At 44.1% G+C, this 27,616-nt stretch overlaps 1 protein-coding gene across 1 annotated transcript in view; it reads left to right on the forward strand.

The window, feature by feature from the left end:
- KNL1 (kinetochore scaffold 1) overlaps positions 1-27,616 on the forward strand; it is a 318,489-nt gene that overhangs the window by 11,919 nt on the left and 278,954 nt on the right. Inside the window, exons 2-3 of the mRNA XM_073609599.1 lie at positions 18,652-18,698; positions 26,122-26,161. Of these exons, the coding sequence (XP_073465700.1) occupies positions 18,670-18,698; positions 26,122-26,161 (69 nt within the window). The 5' untranslated portion in view covers positions 18,652-18,669. The remainder of the gene's footprint in view (positions 1-18,651; positions 18,699-26,121; positions 26,162-27,616) is intronic.

Consider the following 27,616-nt stretch of genomic DNA (forward strand, 5'->3'; position numbering starts at 1 on the left):
AGTCATAGTCCATCAATCCAGTCGTTGGCCTCCATTGGGGTGTCAAAGAAATGGACCGAGCCTTTGTGCGGTACCCGCAACTTGCTGGGGTATAACATACTATACTTGATATCCTTCTCTCTCAACCTGCGTCTCACCTCGTTGAAGGATCTGCGTCGTTTCTGCACCTCAGCCGAAAAGTCTGGGAAAAGCATTACTTTGGTATTTTCATACGGCAGCTCTGGATGTTTCCGGGCCTCTGCTAATATCATATCTCTGTCTCGGAAATTTAAGAATCTCACCAGAAAAGGTCGAGGATGGGCACCCTCAGGGCGGCGGCCGGTGGGGACTCTGTGAGCCCTTTTAACAACATATGTTGGAGGCATGTCAGGCAGGCCCAGCAGGGTTTTGAACAGTGATACAGCGAATGTGGCAGGGCGCGTGCCCTCGGCTCCCTCCGGGAGGCCTACCACCCGGATATTATTGCGTCTTTGTCTATTTTTGGCGTCGTCCACTTTATGAACCAGGGATCTCATTGCAGCATGTAGGTCCGCTATCTGAGCAGCTTGCGACCCTTGCTGGTCTTCCACCTCTCCGATCCTATTCTCTGCCTCCGTTAGCCGCCCTCTAATTTTGTCCAGATCATGGCGGATCAGTGTGCATTCTGATGCCATATGCTCCACCCGCACCATCAGCATGGTTTTGAAGCCTTCTATGGCTTCCAGGATGGGTTTTGTTATTGTGTCAGGTGCTGCGGCCACCAGATTGTCATGGAGGGACACTTCTTGTTCCCCAGCAGGAGATTGCATGACTGCAGGCACTGTGCGCGGGCTCTGTCCCTGCTCCCGTTCGTGCTGAGCTCCGGACACCTTGGGTAAGATGGCGCCGGGGGAATCTGCGGCCCACCCCTTCCCCGAGCGCTGTGATTTCGGGTCTTTCAGGGACTTACCCCGACCTTTTGAGGACATGATTATCTTCCCGGCAATGTCCAGAGCCCCTCCGGAGGTATTGCGGAGGTGCTGCGGTCCCGGTCTGTAACAATGGGAGAAAGGGATGATTAAAACGGATGTGCACGGAGCTTCAGAGACACACGTCTTTCCCGTCTCACATCCTGGCCACGCCCCTCCTGTACGTTGCACTTTAAGCGGCGGGTGCGCGCGCCGACGGCGGCGCACTCAAACGCCGCGGGGATACCCGCGATCGCCTCACTGGGAGGAAGAACAGGGGGATGCTGATGTAAACAGCATCTCCCCGTTCTGCTTAGTGACAGTGTCACTCGATCTCTGCTCCCTGTCATTGAAGCAGAGATCAGTGACGTTACACACCTAGTCCATCCCCCTGACAGTTGGAAACACGCCCCTAGGACACACTTAACCCCCTACACTGCCACCTAGTGGTTAACCCCTTCACTGCCAGTGTCATTTACACAGGAATTGGTGCTTTTTTTATAGCACTGATTGCTGTATAAATGACTGGTCCCAAAAACGTGTCAAATGTCCGATGTGTCCGCCATAATGTCGCAGTCACGATAAACGCTGATCGCCGCCATTTAAAAAAAAAAAAAAAAATTAATAAAAATGCCATAAAACTATCCCCTATTTTGTAAATGCTATAACTATTGCGCAAACCAATCAATAATCGCTTATTGCGATATTTTATTTTATTTTTTTTTCCAAAAAATATGTAGAATACGTATCGACCTAAACTGAGGAAAAACATTTTTTTTTTTTTTTTTTTTTTAATATATTTTTGGGGGATATTTATTAGAGGTCGACCGATATATCGGCCGATATTTGGTGTGTGGTTTGGTGTTTTTTTTTTTTTTTTTTTTTTTTTTTCTTAATCGGCATCCGCAGATTGTGCAGATAAAAAAGGCCAATATAACTCAGCGGGACTTGCAAATGACTTCTGAAGTCAATACAAGTTGCCTATATTCTTCTATGAAGCACTTCTCTCCCCTCTCTGGGCAGCCTGCCAAATCTGATAAAAAGAACCTGAATTGATACAATGTTTACACTTCAGAATGGACTGAGCTCCCTGTGTAGACGTTCTCAGTTTAACCATTTAAAGGGGTTGTAAAGGTAAAAATTTTTTCACCTTAATGCATTCTATGCATTAAGGTGAAAAAACTTTTGACAGTACCGCCGCCCCCAGCCCCCCCGTTTTACTTACCTGACGCCTCGAATCTTCGCTCCTCGTCCTCGTCAGCTTCATTGCAGCTCAGCCTGGTCGCTGATTGGCTGCAGTGGATGGATTGAAAGCAGCGCAGCCATTGGCTCGCGCTGCTGTCAATCACATCCGATGACGCGGCGCGCCGGGGGGCGGGGCCGAGTGATACAGCGAGCGGCTATAGCCGCCGGCTGTATCACGGGAGCGCGCCCGCAAGCACTCACCACCGTGCGAGGGAGCTCGCATGAAGGTGGTAAATGCTTGCGGGGAGGAGCTGAAACAGCCGCCGAGGGACCCCAGAAGACCAGGTTCGGGGCCACTCTGTGCAGAACGAGCTGCACAGTGAAGGTAAGTATAACATGTTTGTTATTTAAAAAAAAAAAAAAAAACATCTTTACAACCCCTTTAAAGACTAAATCTTTTCTGACATTTGTTGCTTACAAGTAAAAATCCTGTATTTTCTGCTAGAAAATCACTTAGAACCCCCAAACATTTATATATATTTTTTTTAGCAGAGACCCTAGGGAATAAAATAGCGGTTGTTGCAATATTTTATGTGACACGGTATTTGCGCAGCGGTCTTTAAAACGCAATTTAATAAAAAAAAAAAAAAATACACTAATTAAAAAAAAAAAAACTAAGCAGTAAAGTTAGCACATATTTTTTTCCTCCAAAAGCTTTGATTACCTGTTTTTGTGTATTTATTTTTAAGATAGTGTGGTGTTTGTTTTTTTTTTTTTTTTTTAATCTAAATTTTACATACAAGTGAACTGATTGGAGGTGTGTTTTGTTTAATAAATGTTTAAATGTAAAAAATTTCCTGTATCACTTAAAGGGGTTGTAAAGATGTTTTTTTTTTTTTTTTTTTTTTTTTTTTTTTAAAATAACAAACATGTTATACTTACCTTCACTGTGCAGCTCGTTCTGCACAGAGTGGCCCCGAACCTGGTCTTCTGGGGTCCCTCGGCGGCTGTTTCAGCTCCTCCCTGCAAGCATTTACCACCTTCATGCGAGCTCCCTCGCACGGTGGTGAGTGCTTGCGGGCGCGCTCCCGTGATACAGCCGGCGGCTATAGCCGCTCGCTGTATCACTCGGCCCCGCCCCCCGGCGCGCCGCGTCATCGGATGTGATTGACAGCAGCGCGAGCCAATGGCTGCGCTGCTTTCAATCCATCCACTGCAGCCAATCAGCGACCAGGCTGAGCTGCAATGAAGCTGACGAGGACGAGGAGCGAAGATTCGAGGCGTCAGGTAAGTAAAACGGGGGGGGCTGGGGGCGGCGGTACTGTCAAAAGTTTTTTCACCTTAATGCATAGAATGCATTAAGGTGAAAAAATTTTTACCTTTACAACCCCTTTAAGGCTGCTTTCACACTGGAGCGGGCATGCGTTGACGGTAAAACGCTGCTAGTTTTAGCAGCGCTTTACCGTCATTTTAGCGGCACTATTCGGCTGCTAGCGGGGAGCTTATAACCCAGCTAGCAGCCGAGGAAGGGGTTAAATGCGCCGCTGCCGAAACGCTTTGCAGGCACTTTTGGCAGCGGTGCGCATTCATTTCAATGGGCAGGAGTGGTGGTATACACCGCTCCAAAGATGCCGCTTGCAGGACTTTTTTTAACATCCTGCCAGCGCATCGCCTCAGTGTGAAAGCACTCGGTCTTTCACACTGAGACTGCAGGGGAGCCGTTTTACAGGCGCTATTTTTAGCCCAAAAGCGCCTGAAAAATGCCCCAGTGTGAAAGAGGTCTAACTGTTAAATTTTATGAGATGAAGGGGAAAAAAAAAAAAAAAATCGGCATCACATATCGGCCACCGCGATTTCTAAATATCAGCATCGGCCAGAGAAAAACCCATATCAGTCGACCTCTAATATTTATTATAGCAAAAAGTAAAAAATAATGCTTTTTTTTTTTTTTTTCCAAATTGTCGCTCTATTTTTGTTTATAGCGCACAAAATAAAAACCCCAGAGGCGATTAAATACCACCAAAAGAAAGCTCTATTTGTGGGAAAAAAAGGACGTCAATTTTGTTTGGGAGCCACGTCGCACGACCGTACAATTGTCAGTTAAAGCAACGCAGTGCCGAATTGCAAAAAGTGCTCTGGTCAGGAAGGGGGTAAATTCTTCCGGGGCTGAAGTGGTTAACAATCATCCATCAAACTTTCACTTTTTAATACTTTGACTGCAAAGGATTTGCAACCATTACAGCCTGAAGTCTGGAACGCATAGACATCACCAGACGCTGGGTTTCATCCCTGGTGATGCTCTGCCAGGCCTCTACTGCAACTATCTGCAGTTCCATTCCCTTCAGTTTTGTCTTTAGCAAATGAAATGCATGCTCAATCGGATTCAGGTCAGTTGATTGACTTGGCCATTGCATAACATTCCACTTCTTTCCCTTAAAAAAACTCTTTGGTTGCTTTTGCAGTATGCTTTGGGTCATTGTCCATCTGCACTGTGAAGCACCATCCAATGAGTTCTGAAGCATTTTGCTGAATATGAGCAGATAATATTGCCCAAAACACTTCAGAATTCATCCTGCTGCTTTTGTCAGCAGTCACATCATCGATAAATACAGCCATATATGCCCACACCATGACACTGCCACCACCATGCTTCACTGATGAGGTGGTATGCTTTGGATCATGAGCAGTTCCTTTCCTTCTCCATACTCTTCTCTTCCCATTACTCTGGTACAAGTTGATCTTGGTCTCATCTGTCCATAGGATGTTGTTCCAGAACTGTGAAGGCTTTTTTAGATGTTTGGCAAACTCTAATCTGGCCTTCCTGTTTTTGAGGCTCACCAACGGTTTACATCTTGTAGTGAACCCTCTGTATTCACTCTGAAGTCTTCTCGTGATTGTTGACTTTGACACACATACACCTACCTCCTGGAGAGTGTTGTTGATCTGGCCAACTTTTGTGAAGGGTGTTTTCTTCACCAGAGAAAGAATTGGTCATCCACCACAGTTGTTTTCCGTGGTCTTCCGGGTCTTTTGGTGTTGCTGAGCTCACCGGTGCGTTCTTTCTTTTTGAGGATGTTCCAAACAGTTGATTTGGCCACACCTAATGTTTTTTGTTATCTTTTTGATGGGTTTGTTTTGTTTTTTTCAGCCTAATGATGGCTTGCTTTGCTGATAGTGACAGCTCTTGGATCTCATATTGAGTTGACAGCAACAGATTCCAAATGCAAATAGCACACTTGAAATGAATAAGAGAAATTGGGGAAATGTTGCTACCCTGTATGGCCCTAATTTGGTTAAAGAAAATTATAAAATATTTAGGCTAAGCTCCCAAGCCTGACTTATAATGCATATATTAGCGGAGTGTGTGTCTCAAAAATAAAGGTAATAGTGTAAGAGAGGTAACACATTATAAATACTCGCTAACTGTGTGAGTCAAATCTTTAGTGAATGAGTGTTAAGGGGGTAAAAGGTGAGAAGGGTTAGGATGCAGCTCCACTAACAAAGTAATGGGATGCACACCCACCCTCACCCATCCAACCCAAAACTAGATTTACACCTACATAAAACAATCCAAACCATAAAAAAAATTAAAAAAACGTGAATAATCTAAAAATACAGAGCTTTCCAGCCCTGATGTGAACACTATTAATATGTGCACACCCTCATTTGACGTGCACAACAGTTGCATACTATAAGTAAGTGTCCAATGTGTGGTCCAAGTCCTTGGACAAACGTGAAAACATAAAGACAATATGTGAACAAAGAAATGTGATCCAAAATTCCAAAGAATCAGGTGACTTCGGTGCACAGCAGGTATGGTGACTTGGTGCTCCCCCACTCACCGAATGTAGTTACCCCTGCAGAGGTAATAGGCATAGAGGGGTAACTGCATTCGGTGAGTGGGGACCCATTGGGGGAGCACCAAGTCACCATACCTGCTGTGCACCGAAGTCACCTGATTCTTTGGAATTTTGGATCACATTTCTTTGTTCACATATTGTCTTTGTTTTCACGTTTATCCAAGGACTTGGACCACACATTGGACACTTACTTATAGTATGCAACTGTTGTGGACTCTTTGCACGTCAAATGAGGGTGTGCACATATTAATAGTGTTCACATCAGGGCTGGAAAGCTCTGTTTTTTTATGTTTATTTACGGTTTGGATTGTTTTATGTAGGTGTAAATCTAGTTTTGGGTTGGATGGGTGAGGGCGGGTGTGCATCCCATTACTTTGTTAGTGGAGCTGCATCCTAACCTTTCTCACCTATTACCCCCTTAACACTCATTCACTCTAAAGATTTGACTCACACACTTAGTGAGTATTTATAAGGTGTTACCTCTCTTACACTATTTACCTTTTAATTTTTGAGACACACACTCCGCTAATATATGCATTATAAGTCAGGCTTGGGAGCTTAGCCTAAATATTTTATAATTTTCTTTAACCAAATTAGGGCCATACAGGGTAGCGCCATTTCCCCAATTTCTCTTAGTCACCTTTGTAAGTTCCCTTGGGAACCTATTGGGGGAAGCTGCAACCTATTTTCCTAAGCGCGCATTTATTATATAATTTACACTTGAAATGAACACTGGACTTTTTATCTTCTGCTTGTAAATGGGATAATGAGGGAATAACACACACCTGGCCATGGAACAGCTGAGCAGCCAATTGTCCCATTACTTTTGGTCCCTTTTAAAAAGTGGGAGGCACATATACAAACTGTTGTAATTCCTACGCCGTTCACCTGATTTGGATGTAAATACCCTCATATTAAAGCTGAAAGTCTGCAGTTAAAGCACATCTTGTTTGTTTCATTTCAAATCCATTGTGGTGGTGTATAGAGCCAAAAAGATTAGAATTGTGTCGATGTCCCAATATTTATGGACCTGACTATATAAATATCTGCGTGCAAGCAAAGGAAAACATTTGTTGATGCGCCAGTACTCAAGGGGATTGTCGCTTCTGGCAATGGGCTGCTCAGCTAAATAAATGTCCAGCTGTTGGGTAGCTGCACTTGTTGTGGCACTGCTATGGACCAGGTGCATTCATGTAAAATTTCTTTAAACATATCAGATCTGGAGGAAGCGTGTTCCTCTTCACTTGTATGCAACCGTTTCTTCTCATTTTTCTCTGTGCTTCTCCTCGAAACTCCTTCGCCAGATGCTTCCACCACCTCCCATTTGTGCCTGTATCATTTCCCGTGCACGCTGCTTTTTCTCCACATTAACATAATGCTCTTTAAATCGAGGATCTAGAACTGTTGCAATGCAGTACAGTGGGTTGGACTCGGTGTCTAGAAACCGGTTGGTAACGGCCTCTGGTAGAGTGGTTTTAGACGTTTTTTACGCCATGGTCTGTTTCTAGCTCTTTTCCTAGCAGACGCTTCAGTGCTGCAATCAAGGAAATAACTTCAGCAATGGAAGCATTAGTTGAGCGTATTTCTTTTGTTAAAGTGGAGTTCCACCCACTTTTACAACTCTTCAGCATCCCTCACTAAACTGTGCACTGTAAACAAATTGGATATTTTTTTTATTTTTTCTCAGCACCTACTGTATATCTGCTGTATTCATTTTTTCACTTCCTCCTCCCTGGCCCATCGCATCATTTCCTGTTTGAAGTGCCTTCTGGGAAGGGGCGGCAACTTCCTCTGACACTGCCGTTGCTGTGGAAACCTGACCTGAAACCTATTGCACTGCTTGTGCTACACTGAGCATGTGCGAAATCTGCAAGGATGAGAACCAGGAAGAAATACAGTCTGGCTTCAGATGCCCACACTTAAGATGGCCACGGCCTGCTGTATAAAATAACTAGGGCTGCAACTAACGATTATTTTCATAATCGATTAGTTGGCCGATTATTGTTTCGATTAATCGATTATTCGGTTAATAACCTAAAAAAAAAAGTGTGGTGTATAATTTAGTTTAATATTTAAAGTTTAAAAAAAAGGAAATTTATTCCTAAATATCTCAATGCAGTGGTAAATATAAATTACCAACTTTATGGTTAGGGAGCAAAAGCTCTAATCCACTCTGAGAATAAGACAGAGGAGATATACTATAGTATAGTATTTAGTATATACAATTAGAGGAGATCTACTGTACATACTATTAGAGGAGATCTACTGTACATACTATTAGAGGAGATCTACTGTACATACTATTAGAGGAGATCTACTGTACATACTATTAGAGGAGATCTACTGTACATACTATTAGAGGAGATCTACTGTACATACTATTAGAGGAGATACTTTATATACTATTAGAGGATATATACTATTAAAGGGTGAATCTGGTAAATATCATCAGACTCAGAGATCAATTTTTTTCTCTTTCAATATGTTTGAGAATTTTGCAATAACAGACCAAGTAAAGATAATACAGTCGTTATCTCGTATCTGGGGTCAAGATCAATTTTTTCATTCTTTCATTCAGTGAATGTACAAAGATTTTTCGTCTGAATATTCTCGTCTGAAAATTGACTTGGCTGAAAAAAGCATAGATGTGAACGTGTCCCATAGGAAACCATGTAAATGAACTGTAGTGCGTTTATGCAAAAAGCACTAAAAAACACACATAGATGTGAAGCAGGTCTAAAACGTTTAGTAACATAATGGGGTTAAAAAAAATAAAATTAGCCCTTTAGATAATCACTACTGTAAGGGGTTCATTTTTTTACTGTAGAACTGTGAAAGTTTGATTTACAGAAACGAGTATTTGCTCTTTTTGTGCTATAAAGGGCTCATTTTAGTTTTTTTTAACTCCATTATGTTACTGTCCGATTAATCGATTATGAAAATAGTAATCGATTAATTTCATAATCGATTAGTTGTCGATTAATCGATTAGTTGTTTCAGCCCTAAAAATAACTACTGCTATAAACCAACAAAACAGACCTTAGTTTACAGATTAACATTACTAGAATACATTAAGCTTGTGTATTATAGGGGTATTTTTATTTAAAAAGTATAACTTCGGCCGGAACACCACTTTAACTGTTCAAATGGTGATAGAAGAGACAAACTATTTTCAACTAACATCCACTGATGTGCGCTCAGTGTTGCCGGCAGCTCGTAATCTGCAATGTATGCAGCTAAAACACGATTTTGTTCAAAAAGACTTTGCAGTATATAGTAGGTGCTGTTCCAAAGAGTGGCTACATCTTGCTGCAGTTGTTTCGGTGGCATTCCAAACTGCATCTGCAAAGCTTGTAATCTGGACTAAGCAAGTGGAGAATGTTTAAAGTGACCCACAATTTTTCTTCCTTTTGATACGATATCAGATATGGTGCGCTGACTCGGCAATCTTTCATTCACAGCCAATTGCAGCGTGTGTGCCATACACGGTATGCTTTTAAGTTCACGGTTTTCCATTGTCTTTGCCATGTTCCGTGCATTATCTCGGACAATCAAATGCACTTTAGACTTCTCATTGTGCCATGTGTCAAGCATGGTTTTTAAAGCATCAGATATTGCTGCTGCAGTATGTGACCCAACAAACTCGCATGTGTTAAGTAGGATGTTTTGAAATTGAAATTTGTCATCTATCCACTGTGCTGTCAGGCTAAGCATGCTCGTTGGACTCCAAATGTCGGTAGTAAAACTGATTGCTATGATGTTGGTAGTCATGCGCTCATGAACGTGTTTTTAACACTGGAAAACAATTCAGGTAGACGGGTATCTGCAAAGTAGTGTCTGCTTGGTAGTAAGTAACGCGGCTCAATATGTTGCATGAGCCTACAGAATCCAATGTCCTCCACAACAGAGAATGGCTGGTCATCTAATGCAATAAATTCCATCATTTTATCTGTGATGGCACGAGCTTTGGGACTGTCGCTTGCATATTTTTTAACCTTTTCAGACTGGCCACAGAAGGTGTTAAGCCTGAGGCACTTTTTGGAAGTGGCACTGTTTTCTTGTAATCTGAATGCTGAACTGGATGACGTGTTTTTTACGTGGTGTATCAAACCTGTTGTTGAAAAATACTTTGGCCCTGTACTCCCTCTTGAAATTTCTGCTGAGCAAAGACTACAGATTGCAAATTTGGGGTCTTTATCAGAAACTTTAAAATATATACTAGGGCTGGGAAAAAAATCGATTTAAATCTTGAATCGAGTTGAGAGGTCAAATCGATTCAAAATTTAAGCAAATCGATTAGATTTTTTTTTTTTTTTCACTGCGCCGGTCCCGAGGCGCTGCGGGCATGAGTTTTTAGGCGAGGCCGCAGCTTCGGCCTAGTCCGCGGCTACGGCCGGATGCCGCGGACTAGGCCGAAGCCGCGGCCTCGCCTAAAAGCTCATGCCCGCAGCGCCTCGGGACCAGCGCGGTCTCCAAAAAAAAAAAACTCGATGTGAATCGAGGTGGTTTTTTTTTTTTTTTTTTTTTTTTTTTTAAGAAAATCTCCCAGCCCTAATATATACACTGCAGACATGGTCCACTTTTGCTGGTAGCGCAGAATAATAGCATAGAATGATTACTAAAAAGATAATTGAACTGATTAAATTTGATTTGAAATGGAATGGATTGCTTGCAAATTGCAATTGCATGCTATTTATTTTTTTAGCTATTCTGTAGTATACTATAAACTTCATGGGCTTGTTGTCATTTGTCACTTTGTCAGTGTAGTATTATAAGTTATACTACACTGACATGACAGCAAGCGCATGCATTTTTTAAACATGGCAGTACATAATAAATATAATATATTAAATATAAAAAGCGCATGAAGTTTATAGTATACTATAGAATAGCTCAATAAAATAAATGGCATGCAATTGCATTGCATTCAATTTCAAATCATATTTAATCAGTTCAATTATATAAAATCTTTTTGCTACAAGTCAGATGTACTGCAGTGCAGACAGACAGACATTTTAAATACTAGTATTGCATGGCAAGAGTGCTGGCTTGTTGTTTAACAAAGTCCAAGCAGTAATACATGTTGTTTGACTGCTATAGACAGATCATCGTTTCAGTACTATAATAAAATGAACTACTAGTTGGATTGTTTCTGTCAGTTTAAGTAAGGCAAAAGCGGCAATGCTCACCGGCGAATAGTAGTAATGGTAGCCATCCAGGAGGGACAGTGGCCACTCTTGTACTTGAGTATTCTATGTGCAGCCCTCTATGAAGCCGTCTCTCGGGTGCAAGCAGTGTCTCACAAGCACGAGGAGCGTCCACGGGGAAGGTACCAGCGTCTCAGCACGGAATGTGCTTACGAGTGCAGCGTCTTAACTGTGAGGAACGTGCATGCCGCCCACACAACGAGTGACGTCACCCGCTGGTTCTCCCACCGCTACTGCACATGCGCGATTTTCGGCACCATTATTGTCAAGAATTCTCTTTTGCCAAATTGCTGAAGAGGCTGAAATTTCGACACATCAGGGGGATAATATCCCCCTGATGATGACACGTGATTCCTGTGTCGAAGACGCGTAGGGGAGGGGCCAGGACGGAGAGACTGACACGGACTTTACACCAGCGCTGTCCCAGCACAGCATACCGCACCAAACATCCAGTGATTTTGCATAGAAAGCCGTTATAGTATGGTGCACTGACGCACCAGTGCCATGTGAGTACCCCGGCGTGGGGAGCGTTTTCTTTTAATAAAAGTATTTTGACTATATTACACTATATAGTTTCCTTTTCATTTATATGTATGGAGCCACATTGTTTCCAGCTGGAGGAGTGCAGCAGACACTGAGACTGAGCCCAGGGGTGGCTCCAAAGCGTATTTGGACTCAGGGTAGAAGCTGAGTCACACGCTCTGAGGTGAGCACATTGGCTTAAGGGGGTCACGAAGGAGCACCGGAGCATGTTTTGCAGCACTCAGGATATCTTCGGCATGATGTTGGATTGTTGTCACAGCTGAACACCACCTGCACGCATTGTTTTATTATCACTGCTTGACGTTATTTGCACGCACTATTTAGAGTGCCAAAGAGAACTTTTTTTCATTATTTATTAATTTTTTCATTAAAACAAGCAGGATACTTTATATTGAGCACTAAGCACGTTTTATGTTGATTAAGACACTATGTATGGTGTAACAAGCACTATTAAGCACTAATTTATGGTGTAACAAGCACTTGTTTTTTCACACCTTGTTTGTTTATTCAACATTCATATTTGTATTTAATATTATCGCACTAGTAAGCACAGAGTTGGTTATTATTTTGTTTTTGGGGTCACCCAAGCGCAGCGCATAACTTGTAAATTCATCCCTATTTAAATACCACCAAAAGAAAGCTCCACTTGTGTGAAAAATGATAAAAATTTCATTTGAGTACAGTGTAGCATGACTGCGCAATTGTCATTCAAAGTGTGACAGCCCTGAAAATTGGATCTCGGTAGGAGGGGGGGGTTTAAGTGCCCAGTAAGCAAGTGGTTAATGAATGTAGTTTCTGAATGAAAACCACATGCACTGTCTGAAAATACCTTTTGACCAAGAAGTTTAACATTCTGCTCCTTCGAATTTTCCTGTCACTGTAGTTGAAAACTAGCATAGATTTTCTAACCCCACTAACGATTAGAAAATCGAACGAACATTCTTGAAATTAGGGCTCCGTTCATAACTCCTGCCCGCGATTCGGAACGCGAACTAACGCGATTCTGCCCACAATTCGCTATAACGGCAAATCGTGGGAGGCCCGTGCGTTGTCCGTCGATTCCAAAAGCAACCCAAACACGCCACGATTTTTCCCGCGATTTGTCTGGCGACAATCGGGGTTAAAAACTCCCGAACAGAATCACGGAACGCCTGTCGCCCAAAAGAAATACAGGAGCTTTTTTTGGGGGACAGGCGTCCTGTGATTCTGTTTGCATGTCTTTACTGCGATAGTTACCCCCTATGTGCGGCAATGTGCACGGAGCCTAAAATTTTTGTTGAAGGAAGACATTGTTTTTGTATGACCAGCATAAGTGACAGCAGTCGCAGGTAGCTTTTATCATGCCACTTGCTTATGACATGTCATACATAAAATATTACAGTTGTGACTGAATTTTTTTTTTTTTTTTTTTTTTTAAATTATTATTTTTGAAGAATCTCTTCATACACTGTCTATTGGTGTTCAAAATTGCCAATGCGTTAACATGCAACGATAAAGTGGATGGCGCAAAATTTTAAATGTAGGTGGAATTCCGCTTTAATCAATCAGCATGGTGCCAATTGCTACATTGCTGATCAATGTTTTCCGACCGTAGAGGAGTCTCCACGCAGCAGGGAGGATTCCTTTTAGCCACCTTGACACTGTGGATCAGGGAATTCTGTGTGTGTGGTTTTTTTTTTTTTTTTTTTATCAGCTGGCTGGCCAGCTTTACACCCATATTTAGGTTCCACCCCATCCCCTACACAGAAACACACTAATTGTGAGTTCAGTGCTTTAGGCTTTGCAGTCTGGAGTCTGGTGTGGTTTTAGTTCACTGATTTTAGGTGCAAATTGTTGCTTGATTTTTGCAACTGAACCGGACCCAAAATCCCATAGGACTCTTTTCATAAAATGTACCGTGGCCGCCCCAGACATGTGTGAACTGGCTCCATTGAAAGCTAGTTCGGTTCACATGTTATGCGAATTTGATGCAGTTCAAAACTCATCCTATTTGCATATATGTGAACTGAGCCTTTCAGGCGCCTGCAAAATTTTTTTTGCTATTCTGTGAACTTGGCCTTTTTAATATGTTGATGCTAATTAACCACTAGCTGCCCAAGCCAATTCTGACATTTCTCTCATACATGTAAAAAGCTGCTTTTTTTTTTTTTTTTTTTTTTTTTTTTTTTTTCTAGATAATTTTAAAAGCAAAGGCTCAAGTCTAAAAGTTGAAATGTTTCATGTCGCATGATATTTGCCCAGCGGTTTTTCAAAAGCGTTTTTTTGTTTGTCCATTTCCCAAAAAAAACACAATATAATACATACATATGCTATGCTCACCCTCTGACTCTATTCTACACTATCTAACTCACGTTTTCAATCTCTTCCTCTCTTCTGGCATTTTCCCCAAATCTCTAAAACATGCGCTAGTCATCCCCATCCTTACTCACTGGACCCCACCAATCTTAACAACCTACTCTCCTTACTCTTCTCCTCGAAACTCCTTGAAAGACTGACGGACTGAGTGACCATCTGACTATGAACAAACTTCTTGATCCCATGGAAATCCCTGGATTTCGCCCTCAACACTCCACGGAAACTGCTCTCCTTAAAAGAGAAGTCCGGGGTTTTATTTATTTTTGTAATCAGGAATACTTCCTGAGAACCTTACCTAGGTGAATGCAACATTGGTCCGATCCTGCATCTGTCCGCTGGCGCCCCTACACTGAGAACCGAGTGATCCAACACTGCCGATCTCTCTGTTTTCAGAGCTCCATGAGCAGAGAGCTGTAGACTGTCAGCCACAGCTCTCTGCGCCCTCCTCACTCATTGGAGCGCTGGGCTGTGGAGGTGTGGCTGGCACAGGCTCTCATCAGCTCTCATATCCCGACTTCGTGGTTGTGATGAGGCGGAGCCTGGACTGACAGCAGTGACATCAGCCCGCTCTCTGCTGAAAATGGGTCACAGGAGTACAAAACGAACTGCACTCTTGTGATCCATAGAAGTACAGCCAAACGAGCTTTGGCTGGACTTCTCCTCCCTTTTTTTTTTTTAAACTCGCCAACGACCTACTAACAGCTAAAACCAACAAACACTATTCTGTACTACTTCTCCTGGACCTCTCTGCTGCTTTTGATACAGTGGACCACTCCCTCCTCCCCAAAAAACTCCACTCCTTTGGTCTCCGTGACTGTACTCTTCACTGGTCTTCATCCTATCTATGCCACTGCCTCTTCAGTGTCACTGACAACTCTACTTCCTTTTCTTCTTTCGGGGTCCTCCAAGATTCTGTTCTTGGACTCCTCGTCCCTGGGTCAGTTGATTGCCTCCCATGGCTTTCGATATTATCTCTTAGGCCCCTTTCACACTGCAGCGGTGGGGGCGTCGGCGGTACAACAGCGCTATTTTTAGCGCTGCTGTACCGTCGTTCTTGTACCTGTATTCGGCCGCTAGCGGTGCGGTTTTAACCCCCGCTGGCGGCTGAAAAAGGGTTAAAATCCCTTGTACAGCATGGCTATTGCCGCTGTATAGCCGCGCTGTCCCATTGATTTCAATGGGCAGGAGCGGTTTAGGAGCGGTGAATACACCGCTCCTTCACCGCTCCAAAAAAGCAGTTTGCAGGACTTTTTTCACCGCCCTGCCTGCGCACCGCTTCAGTGTGAAAGCCCGAGGGCTTTCACACTGAACAAACAGCGGAGGCTGTTTAGGGGCGGTTTGCAGGCGGTATTTTTAGCGCAATACCGCCTGCAAACCGCCCCAGTGTGAAAGGGGTCTAAGCGCACGCCCAAATCTACCTCTCCACCCCCCCCCCCCCCCAACTCACTCCATCTGTCTCCTCACGCATCACTTTTTGTTTTTGTTTTTTTTTTTTGGGGGCAAGTTACCACAGCACCATTATCCCGTAGTTTTTAAGATCAAAGATACAACTATGTTGGTGTCCCTTGCTAATTTTACATTGTAATTTTTTTTTAAATGTAACTGCCTACTCCCAAACTGTCATTTGAAGTAAAACACGTAGCCAAGTACTGTTCTCCACATGTTGATGATGATGATTATTATTATAAATTTTTTTTTTTTTCTCTTGTGCATTTAAAAAAAGAAAACAAATAAATAAAATTAGACATGCTATCTGCCAATAGAACGTAAGCAAGAAGTGCATGCTATGCATCCAAAAATAGAAAATATACCAAATCAAATCATTAAACCAAGAATTAAAAGCCTCATGCATGTGTCCTGCTTCTTAATATAGGGGGTCAACAATGCCAAGAGTTGGTGAAAGCAGGGTCCGTCATCCGGAGATAATTCCAAAAATCACCTGGATTATTCTCCCGGAACTCCCGCAGCAAAGGCATATGACATAATTGGTCACGATTTAATAAAGCAACCAATTTTTGGTCCTCTTCTTCTTTCTTCCTTCTTCCCATTATCTCCTTCGATTCCGCAACATGGCTGGTTGACGAACGGCCGTTCAGAAACGAAATGAAAAGCACGAATCAACACTCACTGAACTTCTACGAATACAAAATTGGTAGAAGGAGCCCAAAGGGTGGCGCTAAAGAGCTGAAAAACCCCGTAGTACGTCACTACGTTCGTGTTTGTTGGCAGACTATTGTGTGCCGTTTGTATGCAAGACAAGTTTGGGGCAACGGCCTTCGGACAGAAGTCTGCTGTTTTTGTCTGCGGAAAATCCAATTGTGTGTACAAGCCTTAACAGTAACTTACAAAGCCATCCGCAACCTGGCCCCCAGCTACATCTCTAACCTGGTCTAAAATACTAACCAAATCGTCCTCTTTGCTCCAAGACTTCCTGCTCTCTAGCTCCCTTGTCACCTCATCTCCTGCTCGCCTCCCAGGACTTCTTCTGAGCCTCTCCCATCCTCTGGAATGCTCTACCCCAATCTGTCCGACCATCTCCTACTTTGTTTACTTTCAGAAAATCCCTGAAAATTCATCGTTTTAGAGAAGCCTATCTGCCCCCCCCCCCCCCACAGTTATTACCTCTTGTATCTCTTGACTTTCCCTCTTAGATCTAAGTAACAGGGCCCTCTGATTCCTACTGTATTTTATTTGTACTGTCTACCCTCAAGTTGTAAAACGTTGTGTAATCTGCGGGACCAACATATGCATTAGCCTTTGTGCGTGAGCACGGTGGGACGGGGGCACTTTACATTTTTCTTTTATTCAAAACTTATTTTTTATTTATTTATTTTTTTTTTTGATATGCTTTTTCTCTTTAAATTTTATTATAAATTATTTATTTATTTTTGCCTCAACTTTATTGCTATCACGAGGAATGAACTACATCCCTTGTGTTAGAAAGGGCTGTGAAAGGTCTTTATGGAGAGATCTGGGCTCTCTCTCCTCCTGGCCTCAAAAATATATCTTCAGAGATCAGATGCTGTTGTAAAGTGGCTAATGGCTTGTAAACAATAAACCAGAAGTGACAAAATGCTCATCGCTTCTGGTTTCATAGACCATGCAGATTGGGGATCTTCTGTTCCTCCTTCACCTCTATGCACAGCCGGCGAAACTGCTGGTTTCAGTCCTGGGCTCCCGGGTGAAACGAGAGCCCAGGACACTGGTGGAGGATGGTGGGGGGGTGCGCGCGCCGCCCTTCTGCTACATATATTAGCAATGCAGGTGTTCTCTAGCTGCTCAGGATCACTCTCACATTATTCAGCATCGCGGGGGGGGGGAGATACCGGGGGGAAATAATTGCAGCCATGACCCCAGAATAACCACTTTACAGAAAAACTATCCCACAAATCACTTTTGTATTGCTTTCCTATGCCTGTTTTGTAGTAGACTTCAGTTGAATTTAGGCCCCTTTCACACTGGGGCAGTGGGGGCGTCGGCGGTACAACAGCGCTATTTTTAGCGCTGCTGTACCGTCGTTCTTGCAGCTGTATTCGGCCGCTAGCGGTGCGGTTTTAACCCCCGCTGGCGGCCGAAAAAGGGTTAAAATCACTCGTACAGCGCGGCTATAGCCACGGTATTGCCGCGGTATAGCCGCGCTGTCCCATTGATTTCAATGGGCAGGAGCGGTTTATGAGCGGTGAATACACTGCTCCTTCACCGCTCCAAAGAAGCGGTTTGCAGGACATTTTTCACCGTCCTGCCAGCGCACCGCTTCAGTGTGAAAGCCCTGGGGCTTTCACACTGAATAAACAGCGGAGGCTGTTTAGGGGCAGTTTGCAGGCAGTATTTTTAGCGCAATACCGCCTGCAAACCGCCCCAGTGTGAAAGGGGCCTTAGTGAAAGCTATTGTACACAAGACAGCGATGACCTGCATTACGTCTTAATAAGGAGCCCTTTCACACTGGGGCGGGGGGCGGCGTCGGCGGTAAAACGCTGCTATTATTAGCGGCGTTTTACCGTCGGTATGCGGCCGCTAGCGGGGCGGTTTTACCCCCCCCACTAGCGGCCGAGAAAGGGTTAAATACCACCGCAAAGCGCCTCTGCAGAGGCGTTTGCCGGCGGTATAGCCGCGCCGTCCCATTGATTTCAATGGGCAGGAGTGGTATACACACCGCTCCTTCACCGCTCCGAAGATGCTGCTGGCAGGACTTTTTTTACCGTCCTGCCAGCGCATCGCTCCAGTGTGAAAGCCCTCGGGGCTTTCACACTGAAATGCAAGCAGCGGCACTTTCGGGTCGGTTTGCAGGTGCTATTAATAGCGCCTGCAAACCGCCCCAGTGTGAAAGGGCTCTAAGTAACTCGCTAGGATCATCAGTCATGGCACATGTGTTGAGAATGTGTCCAAATTTCTATTTACCCATTTTAGATATGCATCCAATTGGTAGGTTATCATTTTGTCTTGGGATTGAAATGGCAGGTCCAGCTCATGCATGATAATAAAAAAAAAAAAAAAAATATATATATATATATAATTACTTTTTTTCTTTTAGCATCTTTTATAGCGTTGTCTCATTGTTATCATTTTCTCATTAGGACATTGGTGCATTCGACATGGACAACAAAACTATTCTTCCAGACAAGTAAGTGCACACACATTTTCGGAAGGCTTTTTTTTAAATAAATTGTTTGTTCTGTTATTAAGCCTAGGTTCACATTGATGTGATTTGACATGTCAAATCGGCGGCTATTGCTGGTGCCGCACCAATTCCCAAAAGTAGTTTCTGTACTACTTTTGGCGACCTTCGGGTGCAATTTCAATAGACCTCTGTGCAGGAACCCTGCAGAGATGTCTCTGAAGTCGCCCCCGAAGTCAGACTGACATGCAGATATGAAATTGTGCAAGTTCCCGCAGCAGTGTGAACCTGGGCTGAATGTTTCACAGCTGGGTCTTTACAAATCACTGGTAAAATTGACTAAGCCCTCGTTCACCCCAATGCGATTTGACAGTTCAAAATTGCATGACAAGTCGCACCCTGTTTTTGGCAATGAAACCGTTCAAATCATGACTCTGAAAAAGGTTTCTGCACTACTTTTCTGCAATTTCATTGTAACTTACATTGACTGCTGTTAAATTAATTCACACGACTCAATGAAATCGAAGACCCAAAGCACACTGATCTGCATTTGAGATTGTGCTGAAGTAACATGGTTTCAAAGTCGCACTGGTGTGAACCAGGGCTAAGGGCCAGTTCACATGCACTCAAGTGTGTTTTTGATGCAGAGAAAAAAACGTATGGATAGTAGGTTGTATAGTTTTCAGTGGCATAGTTCACCCCGGTGCAGTCAGTTCAGGGCATTCCAGGTCCAGAAGAAAAAGTAGAACATGCATTATTTTTTTTTTTTCTGAACTGTACTAGAATGTGCATCGGGACGCACATGTCCTTAAACTAGTGCGACTTCTGATGGGACTTGAGTAGCACAGAATATCATGACAAAGGATATCACATTGGTGTCCTGCAATTTCAGCCCCATAGATTTCTATAACACTCACAGAAGTTGCCTCAGCAAGAGGTAAGAATTCCTAAGTGTTTTTTTTTAATCCTCACCTCTCCTCCCAGGTCATCCTTGCTGCCAAAAAACTCTACTTCCAAGCAGATTGATGCCAGAGTAGCGGAAACGTGCCCCCCCCCCCCTTTTGTTGTGGTGTGTTTTTTTTTTTTGTTTTTTTTTTTGCACATAAACAGGCATTGCGCATAGGGCAGCCAATTCACCTGAATGGGCTGGCCTATGCTTTACACAAACCGCAAATTACTTCAAGAACCTTTTCGGTCATGGAGCTTTGAGTGCGATAAATGGTTGGCAAAACTTGTGACTGCTAACCGTGATTGGGGTGTCATTGAAGGCTGCATTTCCAAACGTACAGCAAACGTGGTTTGCCGCACATTTTGGATACATGCTGCAAAAGCTCGTCACCCTTACCATTATAGAGAAAACAAGCGCAATGTGGGTTTTCAGCACATTTCCGAAACGCATGGCAAAGCACACCTTTTCTGAGTGGGTTTCTGCTTGTTTGGAAACAGGTAGGTGGCAATGCAAGAACGACGTGCATTTGCCGCACGTTATCAAAACTCATGGTAGAATGCAAGTTTTTTTTTGGGGGGGGGGGGGGGGGGTGGTGCGCATTCAGAAATGTGCAAGCGTGACACGCGTTTGCCGTACCCTATCGAAACACGCTGCAAAACAAGCATTTTCTAAGCGGGTTGCCAGTGTGTTCATAAATGCACAGATGCACGCTTGATGTGCGTTAGGCACACGTTATCGAAACAAGTTTTTTTGGATGGGTTGCCATGCATTCGCAAACGCAGCCTAAACTGTAACACGTGATGCACATTTGCCATGCGTTATTAAAACGCATGGCCAAATGCGCATATTCTGAGCGGGTGCAGAAACTTGCAGAATCGATTGCAACCTAAATGGTGACTCGAGCGACGCAAGTTTGCTGCGCCTTTCCAAAACACGCTGCAAAGCGCATGTTTTCTGTGCAGGATGCCATGGGTTGGCAAATATGACGATGCAAATGCAGCATAATTGGCAACACAAGGGCGACATGCATTTGTAGAGCGTTTCTAAACACGGCAAAGCGCATATTTTTCTGTGCAGGTTGCTATGAGTTTGGAAACGCGCAGATGTGAATGAAACCTAAGTCGTAATGACCGCCCAATCGTGGTTAGTAGACGCATGTTTTGCCACGTGACAAAACATGCTACAAGCACGCCAAAATCGCACAACGTTCCAACGTTGGGAAGCTCCTTAAGCTGCCTTGTGGCGTTTATCGCGAGCTGGGCAAAGTGAGGGGGGGGGGGGGGGGGAACGCGCACTTATTTGCTTGGAAGAGCAGCAAGGATGACTAGGGAAGAGAGGTGAGGGTTAAAGGGGGGGGGGGGGGGGGAATGAATACACCTCCCATCAAAGTGGTATAGGAAATCGTAAAGCTTCGTTCACCCTGACTGACCGATTGGGTCCCCCTGTGTGGTGTGGTGTTTTTGGCAGACCTGATCGGACCATTCATTGCCCTCTATGGAGCGGTAGGTGTCAACAGACATGTGTCTGTTAACACCTGCCAACATTTGATCTGCTAAAAACAGACCAATGGCCGCTGGGCGTAAATGTACAGTCGGCCCTTTTACATCCGACCGCCTATAGAGGACAGCGGGCTACCTCTGCCCTGCTTGAGGAGACACAAACAAACCATCTGCCTGCTCAGTGGGGATTAGTGGACAGATTCCCAGCTGAGCAGGCTGACTCTTGGCGGAGTCCATCTCATGTGAAAGGGCCCAATGCTGATGCCACTTCTGAGATAACAAGTCTGTGGGCTGAAATCACTGAAGTTTAGTGCAGGAACCTTTTCCAAAGTTGCACTGTGCGGAGTCCCATTGAAAATAATGGGATTTCCCTTGTCGTAAAGTAGGGGAAAAAGCACCGGAACGCTCCATAAGTGCATGTACACGATGCAGAAACGCATCTGGACGTTTTTGTAGTGTGAACCAGCCCTCAAACTAGAGCAGACAGAATCTGGAGCAGCTGTGCATGACAACCTGTTGGCTTTGAACTTTTATTGTCAAAGCTTAACTGACAAAGCTTAAGGGTTACTATGCACATCTGCTCCAGATTTTGTCGGCTCCAGTTTTAATCAATTTCCCCCGGTGTCTTTACAGGCACAGTAGTGCCTGCTTTTGTTTATTTCTTGTGCAGATTTCATTTACTGTATATGCTGGGCTGTATACTCTGGATGGTCCCCTTTCACAGGTTACAGTCTGCATTGTATGCTCTAGACCAGGGGTATAAACTTTTCAAAAAAGGGGCCAGTTCATTGTCCTTCCTTTTAGACTTTAGAAGGGCTGGGGTGGGGACAGAAAATGTCCCTGGCCCGGCATCAGTGAGAATAAATATGGCCTCGGGGTTGGTGGTCAAAAGGAGTAGTGCCCCTAATAAGAGGAATAGTATCCCATCATTGGTATCAGTGGAAGAAATGGTGCCCTGTTGTTGGTGTCAGTGGGAGGAATAGTGCCCCAAGGGGTCAAGGCTAGCAAAGGGCCACATTTGGAGCACAGTTTGGAGACCTCTGCTCTAGACCAGGGTAGTTTTCTTTTTGCTTACATTTTAAAGCGGAGTTCCACCCAAAAATGGAACTTCTGCTCTAAGTACTGGTGACTCCCCTGACATGCCGCTATTTTTCTTTTAATTTATTTATTTTTTTGGGGGGGGGGGGGGGAGCGGGTACAGTTTTGACAGGCTCCCATTTCCTCCCTTGGCTCCGGAAGTTAATCCCATCCCCCCCCCCTCCCCCCCCTCCCTGCATTCTTCTGGGACACATCACAGTGCACGCCCAGCTGTGAAACCACAGCCGGGCACCCTCAGAATGCCAGCGGAGAGGAGCGAGGCTTCTGGTGCCCAGAACTGGACAGCATATTCTAGGTGCGGGAGAATTATCGTTTTATCTCTGGAATTAATCCCCTTTTTGTTGCATGCCAATATTCAGTTTGCTTTGTTAGCAGCAGCTTGGCATTGCATGCCATCATCTACTAGGACCCCCAGGTCCTTTTCCATCCTAGATTCCCCCAGAGGCCCCCCCCCCCCCCCCCCCATTTTTGCCACCCAAATGCATTTTTACATTTTTCTACATTAATCCTCATTTGCCATGTAGTTGCCCTCCCCATTGTGTGTGGAGTGTGGAGAAGGGAGGAGGAACAGCGGTCAGTGTTAAATATCGGCCTAATTTTGATAAGAATCGGCTGCCGATTTACCAAAAATGGCCAATTATCGGCCGATGTATATCGCCCATGACATTTTGGAACTGGCGAGCTAGATGAATGCGCGGTTCCCTCCACCCAGTCTGTGGACAGTTAAAATCCCCCATTATGATAACCCTTCCCATTCTTGCTGCTAATCCAAATTGTGACAGATCGGTCTTCCCTTCCTCCCTCAGGTTAGGGGGCCTATTGCATAATCCCAGTATTATTTTACCCTTAGCTTCATCCCTTTTTTGGAGCTTTACCAATAAAGATTCCTCCACCTCCTCCCTAGCTCCCTTAGTAATGTCATCTCTCACATTCACTTGTACATTATTCTTGATATATAGGCATACCCCTCCCCCTTTTCTACCCTCGCTATCCTTGTGATAAAGGGTATACCCTTGAATTTTTGCCAGCCAATCGTGAGAGCTGTTGAACCAGGTCTCTGAAATTCCCACAAAATCCAAATCCTCCTCGTACAACAGTATCTCTAGTTCACCCATCTTGTCCGCCAGGCTCCTGGCATTGGTGAACATGCCACGTAGTTTAGACCGGTCGCATATTATCCTCTTATTGGGTGTTTGCAACTAGGACTTGCTACTATACTTACCTTGGGTTTCTGTGCTTTGGACAACCTACTACTAATGCCCCCAGCACTACACTCTGAAATATGTTCCGTGCTGACTATCTCTACCTCTGGACCCCCCCCCATCACCTAGTTTAAAAACCCCTCTAACTTTTTGGCCATCTTCATTCCCAGCTAATCTGCACCCTCCTCATTTAGGTGCAGTCCGTCTCTTCTATAGTACTCGTTATCGACTGAGAAGTCGGCCCTGTCCTCCAGAAGCCCAAACCCCTCCTTACTACACCAGCTCTTTAGCCACTTGTTTACTTCCCTAATATCCCTCTGCCTTTCTGGTGTGGCTCGATGTACCGGAAGAATTCCTGAGAATATTACCTTGGAGGTCCTTTTTCCTCAATTTAGCTCCCAAGTCCCTAAAATCGTTCTTTAGGACACTCCGTCTGCCTCTGACTTTGTCATTGGTGCCAACGTGCACCATGACAGCTGGGTCTTCCCCAGCCCATCTCAGTAATCTATGCACCAGATCCGTGATGTGCCGAACCTGAGTGCCCGGTAGACAACATACTATTCTGTGCTTCAGGTCTTTTGTTACAGATTGGCCTCTCTGTCCTTCTTAGAATTGAGTCCCCTACCACCAGAATCTGTCTTTCCTTTCCCTTCGCTCCCCCCCCACTCTCACTGAAGGAGTTCTCTTCCCCCTCCCCCCGGCAGCTAGGAGAGTCCCTCAGATCCAGCAGTGCTTGTCCCTGACTGGTTTTATCAATGTCACTCAATGGAGCGTACTTATTGGGATGCTACCCTTCTTGACTGTCACCCATCTACTCTTTCCTAGTGCCTGCACCTCTTTGTCTCCAACCTTCTGGGGCTCAAGTGGTTAAAGTGATTGTAAATTCTTCCGGTTTGTGTTTTGGGTTGTTGTGTGTTTTTTATTTATTTATTTTTTTTTTTAAATATAAAATCATGTTATACTTGCTCCTCCGTTGCAGTGGATTTGCACATAGTAGCCCAGATCCTCCTCTTCTCGGATCCCTCTTCTGTGATCCTGGCCCCTCCCTCCTGTTGAGTGCCCCCACAGCAAGCAGCTTGCTATGGGGCCACCCAAGCCGAGTCACAGCTCCCTGTGTCCATTCGGCCCTGACTCGGCCATGCTCACTCTCTCTCCTGATTGGCTAGCTGACTTTGGCAGGAGCAAATGGCACCCCTGCTGTGTCTCTCGGATTGCCGAGACACTCGTGGACATCGCTGGACAGAGGGAGCTCAGGTAAGTGAGAGGGGAGGCTGCTGCACACAGAAGGCTTTTTATCTTCATGCAAAGAATGCATTAAGATAAAAGACCTGCCTTTACAACCCCTTTAACCTTTTGGACCTCAGATTAGACCCAATTCCTGCCAGCTTCAGAAATGCAGGGTATTGGTTAAAGTAAAATAACAAATTACTCTTTTATAAATGTTGGTTTTAAAATCTATAAAAAGTTCAAAACTGCATTGTTTCAGAAAGTCGCCAAACTTTTTACTATTAGAAGTTCTTCTAAAAACTTCTAAGTCTCTGCTGCTGTCTATACAAATGCATACAAAACTAGATGCGGTGCCATCTGTAAGCAGAGTTTTTGCTGTCCTTGCAAATAAGCCCCTGCGACTGGTTAATTGTATTAACATCACCTGTGTTGGCAGGAAGGCAGTTATGTATGTGTGCTTCTTCAGGGCTTCGGTGGCTTTCGCTGACTTCATGGGGTGGACAGGGCCAGCTTTGTAATTGATAGCCTAGCTGTTAATTATAGCCGAGCAATAGTGTGCCGGTGCAATAGGCATTCATGGCTGTCTGTGCATGCGTTTTGGAGTTTGTAGACCCCTGCACTAGACGGGCACAATCTATATGCTATGCTATATTTTGCACACTCTGGACTGCCAAAAACAATGTTGCCTTATGCGTAGCATGCTCTCTCTAGACAACCACATTCTTTGTTTTCTCTGCACATTATATACAGTACTCTACTCTGAAAAATGTGTTGTAGGTATTAAGCTGGCCATAGACTGTTTGAATCTCTGCTGGTTCAGCAGGTACCAGCTGAAATTCGAACCATGTAGTGGTAGGCTGATTGTACTCCAAGTTGATCGATCAACATATGTGAATATTTCCAGTGGCTATAGCTGCTAGCAGTAATCACTATGTTCTCCTGGCAGGGATGGTTGCAGGAAAGAAATTCACTCCATCTACGGCCGGCTTTACACTGTATACCTCTAATCCTATTTCAAGAGCCTGACAATTATATATGATTTCCTCAGGTGACCTAATGTGCAGCCCAATGCAGGGTGTCCCTTGTGAGCCAGTAAGCAGCAGTACTTTTGTACAGCAAACCGTGTTTTTCAGCCCTGGTGAATGGGTTTTGGACATGAGGGACTGGTCACGTTTTTGTTTCTTGTGTGAATCAACTGTATATAATGCATTTAACGTGTATTCATATTTTCTTTTTGTCTGTTTATTTTTTTTTCCTTTTTCCAAACTGTTGCAAAGCCCTGGCTTTTACAGCTTAAGGGGTAGCAGTTGGGGTACAGTAAAAACGAAGCTCTACCACAAGTGTAATTAATGGCCATATTGTCAGTTTTTGATATTGGTTTTGCTTTTAATGCAAAAGAAAATCTCTGTATATTGTAATATTTAACTTTTTCTTTTTTTTTTTTTTTTTTTAAGTGACCTAACTGAACGAAGAAGTCGCAGACGAATTTCCTCGGTAATTATACGGTTTTGGACACTTGGTCCTTTTACTCTTCCTATAGTGTATGTATGTGTGTATAATATAAATATATAAAAATACCGTATTTATCGGCGTATAACACGCACATTCATTTTAAGAGGGAAATTTCAGGAAAAAAAAACTTAAATTTGAAATAAGGAACTTTGAAGTAAAATAAGGGTCAGTGCAGCCTGATCGATGCCCATCTGCAGCCCAGAGGGGACAGGGAGGGGGGCGGGACGAGCGCCGACAGATTACATACAGTGAGAATCTCCTATGATGGACAGAACAGTGGTCCAATGGCGGCCCAGGAGACAGGAGTTCCTATTACAGATTATATAAAATTATAAAAAAAAAATATAAAATTTTATTTTCAAACATTAATCGCTCCTGTCCACTTTGTATGGACTTGAATTTGTTGCTCTCTCTATTCAGAAAGGCCAGCAATCAGTTTAGTTATGGCCCTGTGACATCCTTTAGAGTAAGGCTTCATGTACATGGAACGTTTTAAAACCTCTCCTGAATGATTTAACTTGACAGATAGTAACCCACGTTTAAAAAAACTTCAGTTTTGCCGCGTTTGTGTGCCTAACTAAATGCGAGTTACCACGTTTACAAGCTGTTGCAGGCATTTGGCGTTTCAAATGCCTCTGAACATCCGTCCTGAACGCCTTTGTTTTGCTTTCCAAAAAAAGCTTCTAAACTCAACTGGCTTTAATTGACCCTGTGTACATGTACTGATAAGATAACATAGAGCAGAGTTCAGGGGCAGCTGAAAAAAAAACGCCCAACTGCTCCTAAACGTCCATTTACCAGCAGCAGTGTACATGAAGCCTTATACCCGGTTCACACAGGGGCCACTTGTCAGGCGACTTAGCTGCCTGACAAGTCGCGTTCTGTAAAATGGAACCGTTCTAATAGGAGAGACTCAAGTCGCTTCGACTTAGAAAAAGGTTCCTGTACTTCTTTTGGGGCGACTTGCATTGACTTCTATACAGAAGTAAATTTGAGTTGCGCTGCAAGTCGTGCTGCCCCTGTGTGAACCAGCTCTTAGTGTACATAAATGTATTTGTTTATCTTTTTTGCCCATGTGCTAACTAAACTGTCCCACCCTCCACAGCCTTCAGGTATTGTTTACATCCAGCACCACAACTCCACCTCTCTTGGTCACACTCATTCAAGTTGGTCTCCTAGCTGGGTTGATGGTCCTATAGAGCAGGGGTAGGCAACCCCTGGCACTGGTGCCGCAAGTGGCACAGGCAAGTGTCACTGAGACACTAATGCATTTTTAGAATTCCCCATGCTGCACCTGCACTAAGGGGGAGGCACTGTGCCCCCACACATTGTAAAAGATGGGGAAACATTGTTTGGTTCTCTAACTTTGCTGTGATCGTCAGCTTTTGTGATTGGGAAGAGATCGGTTGCAGTTCTGCTAGGAGGGGGGTGGTCCCT

The sequence above is a fragment of the Aquarana catesbeiana genome, linkage group LG13, assembly GCF_042186555.1.
Source record: "Aquarana catesbeiana isolate 2022-GZ linkage group LG13, ASM4218655v1, whole genome shotgun sequence".
NCBI lineage: Eukaryota > Metazoa > Chordata > Amphibia > Anura > Ranidae > Aquarana > Aquarana catesbeiana.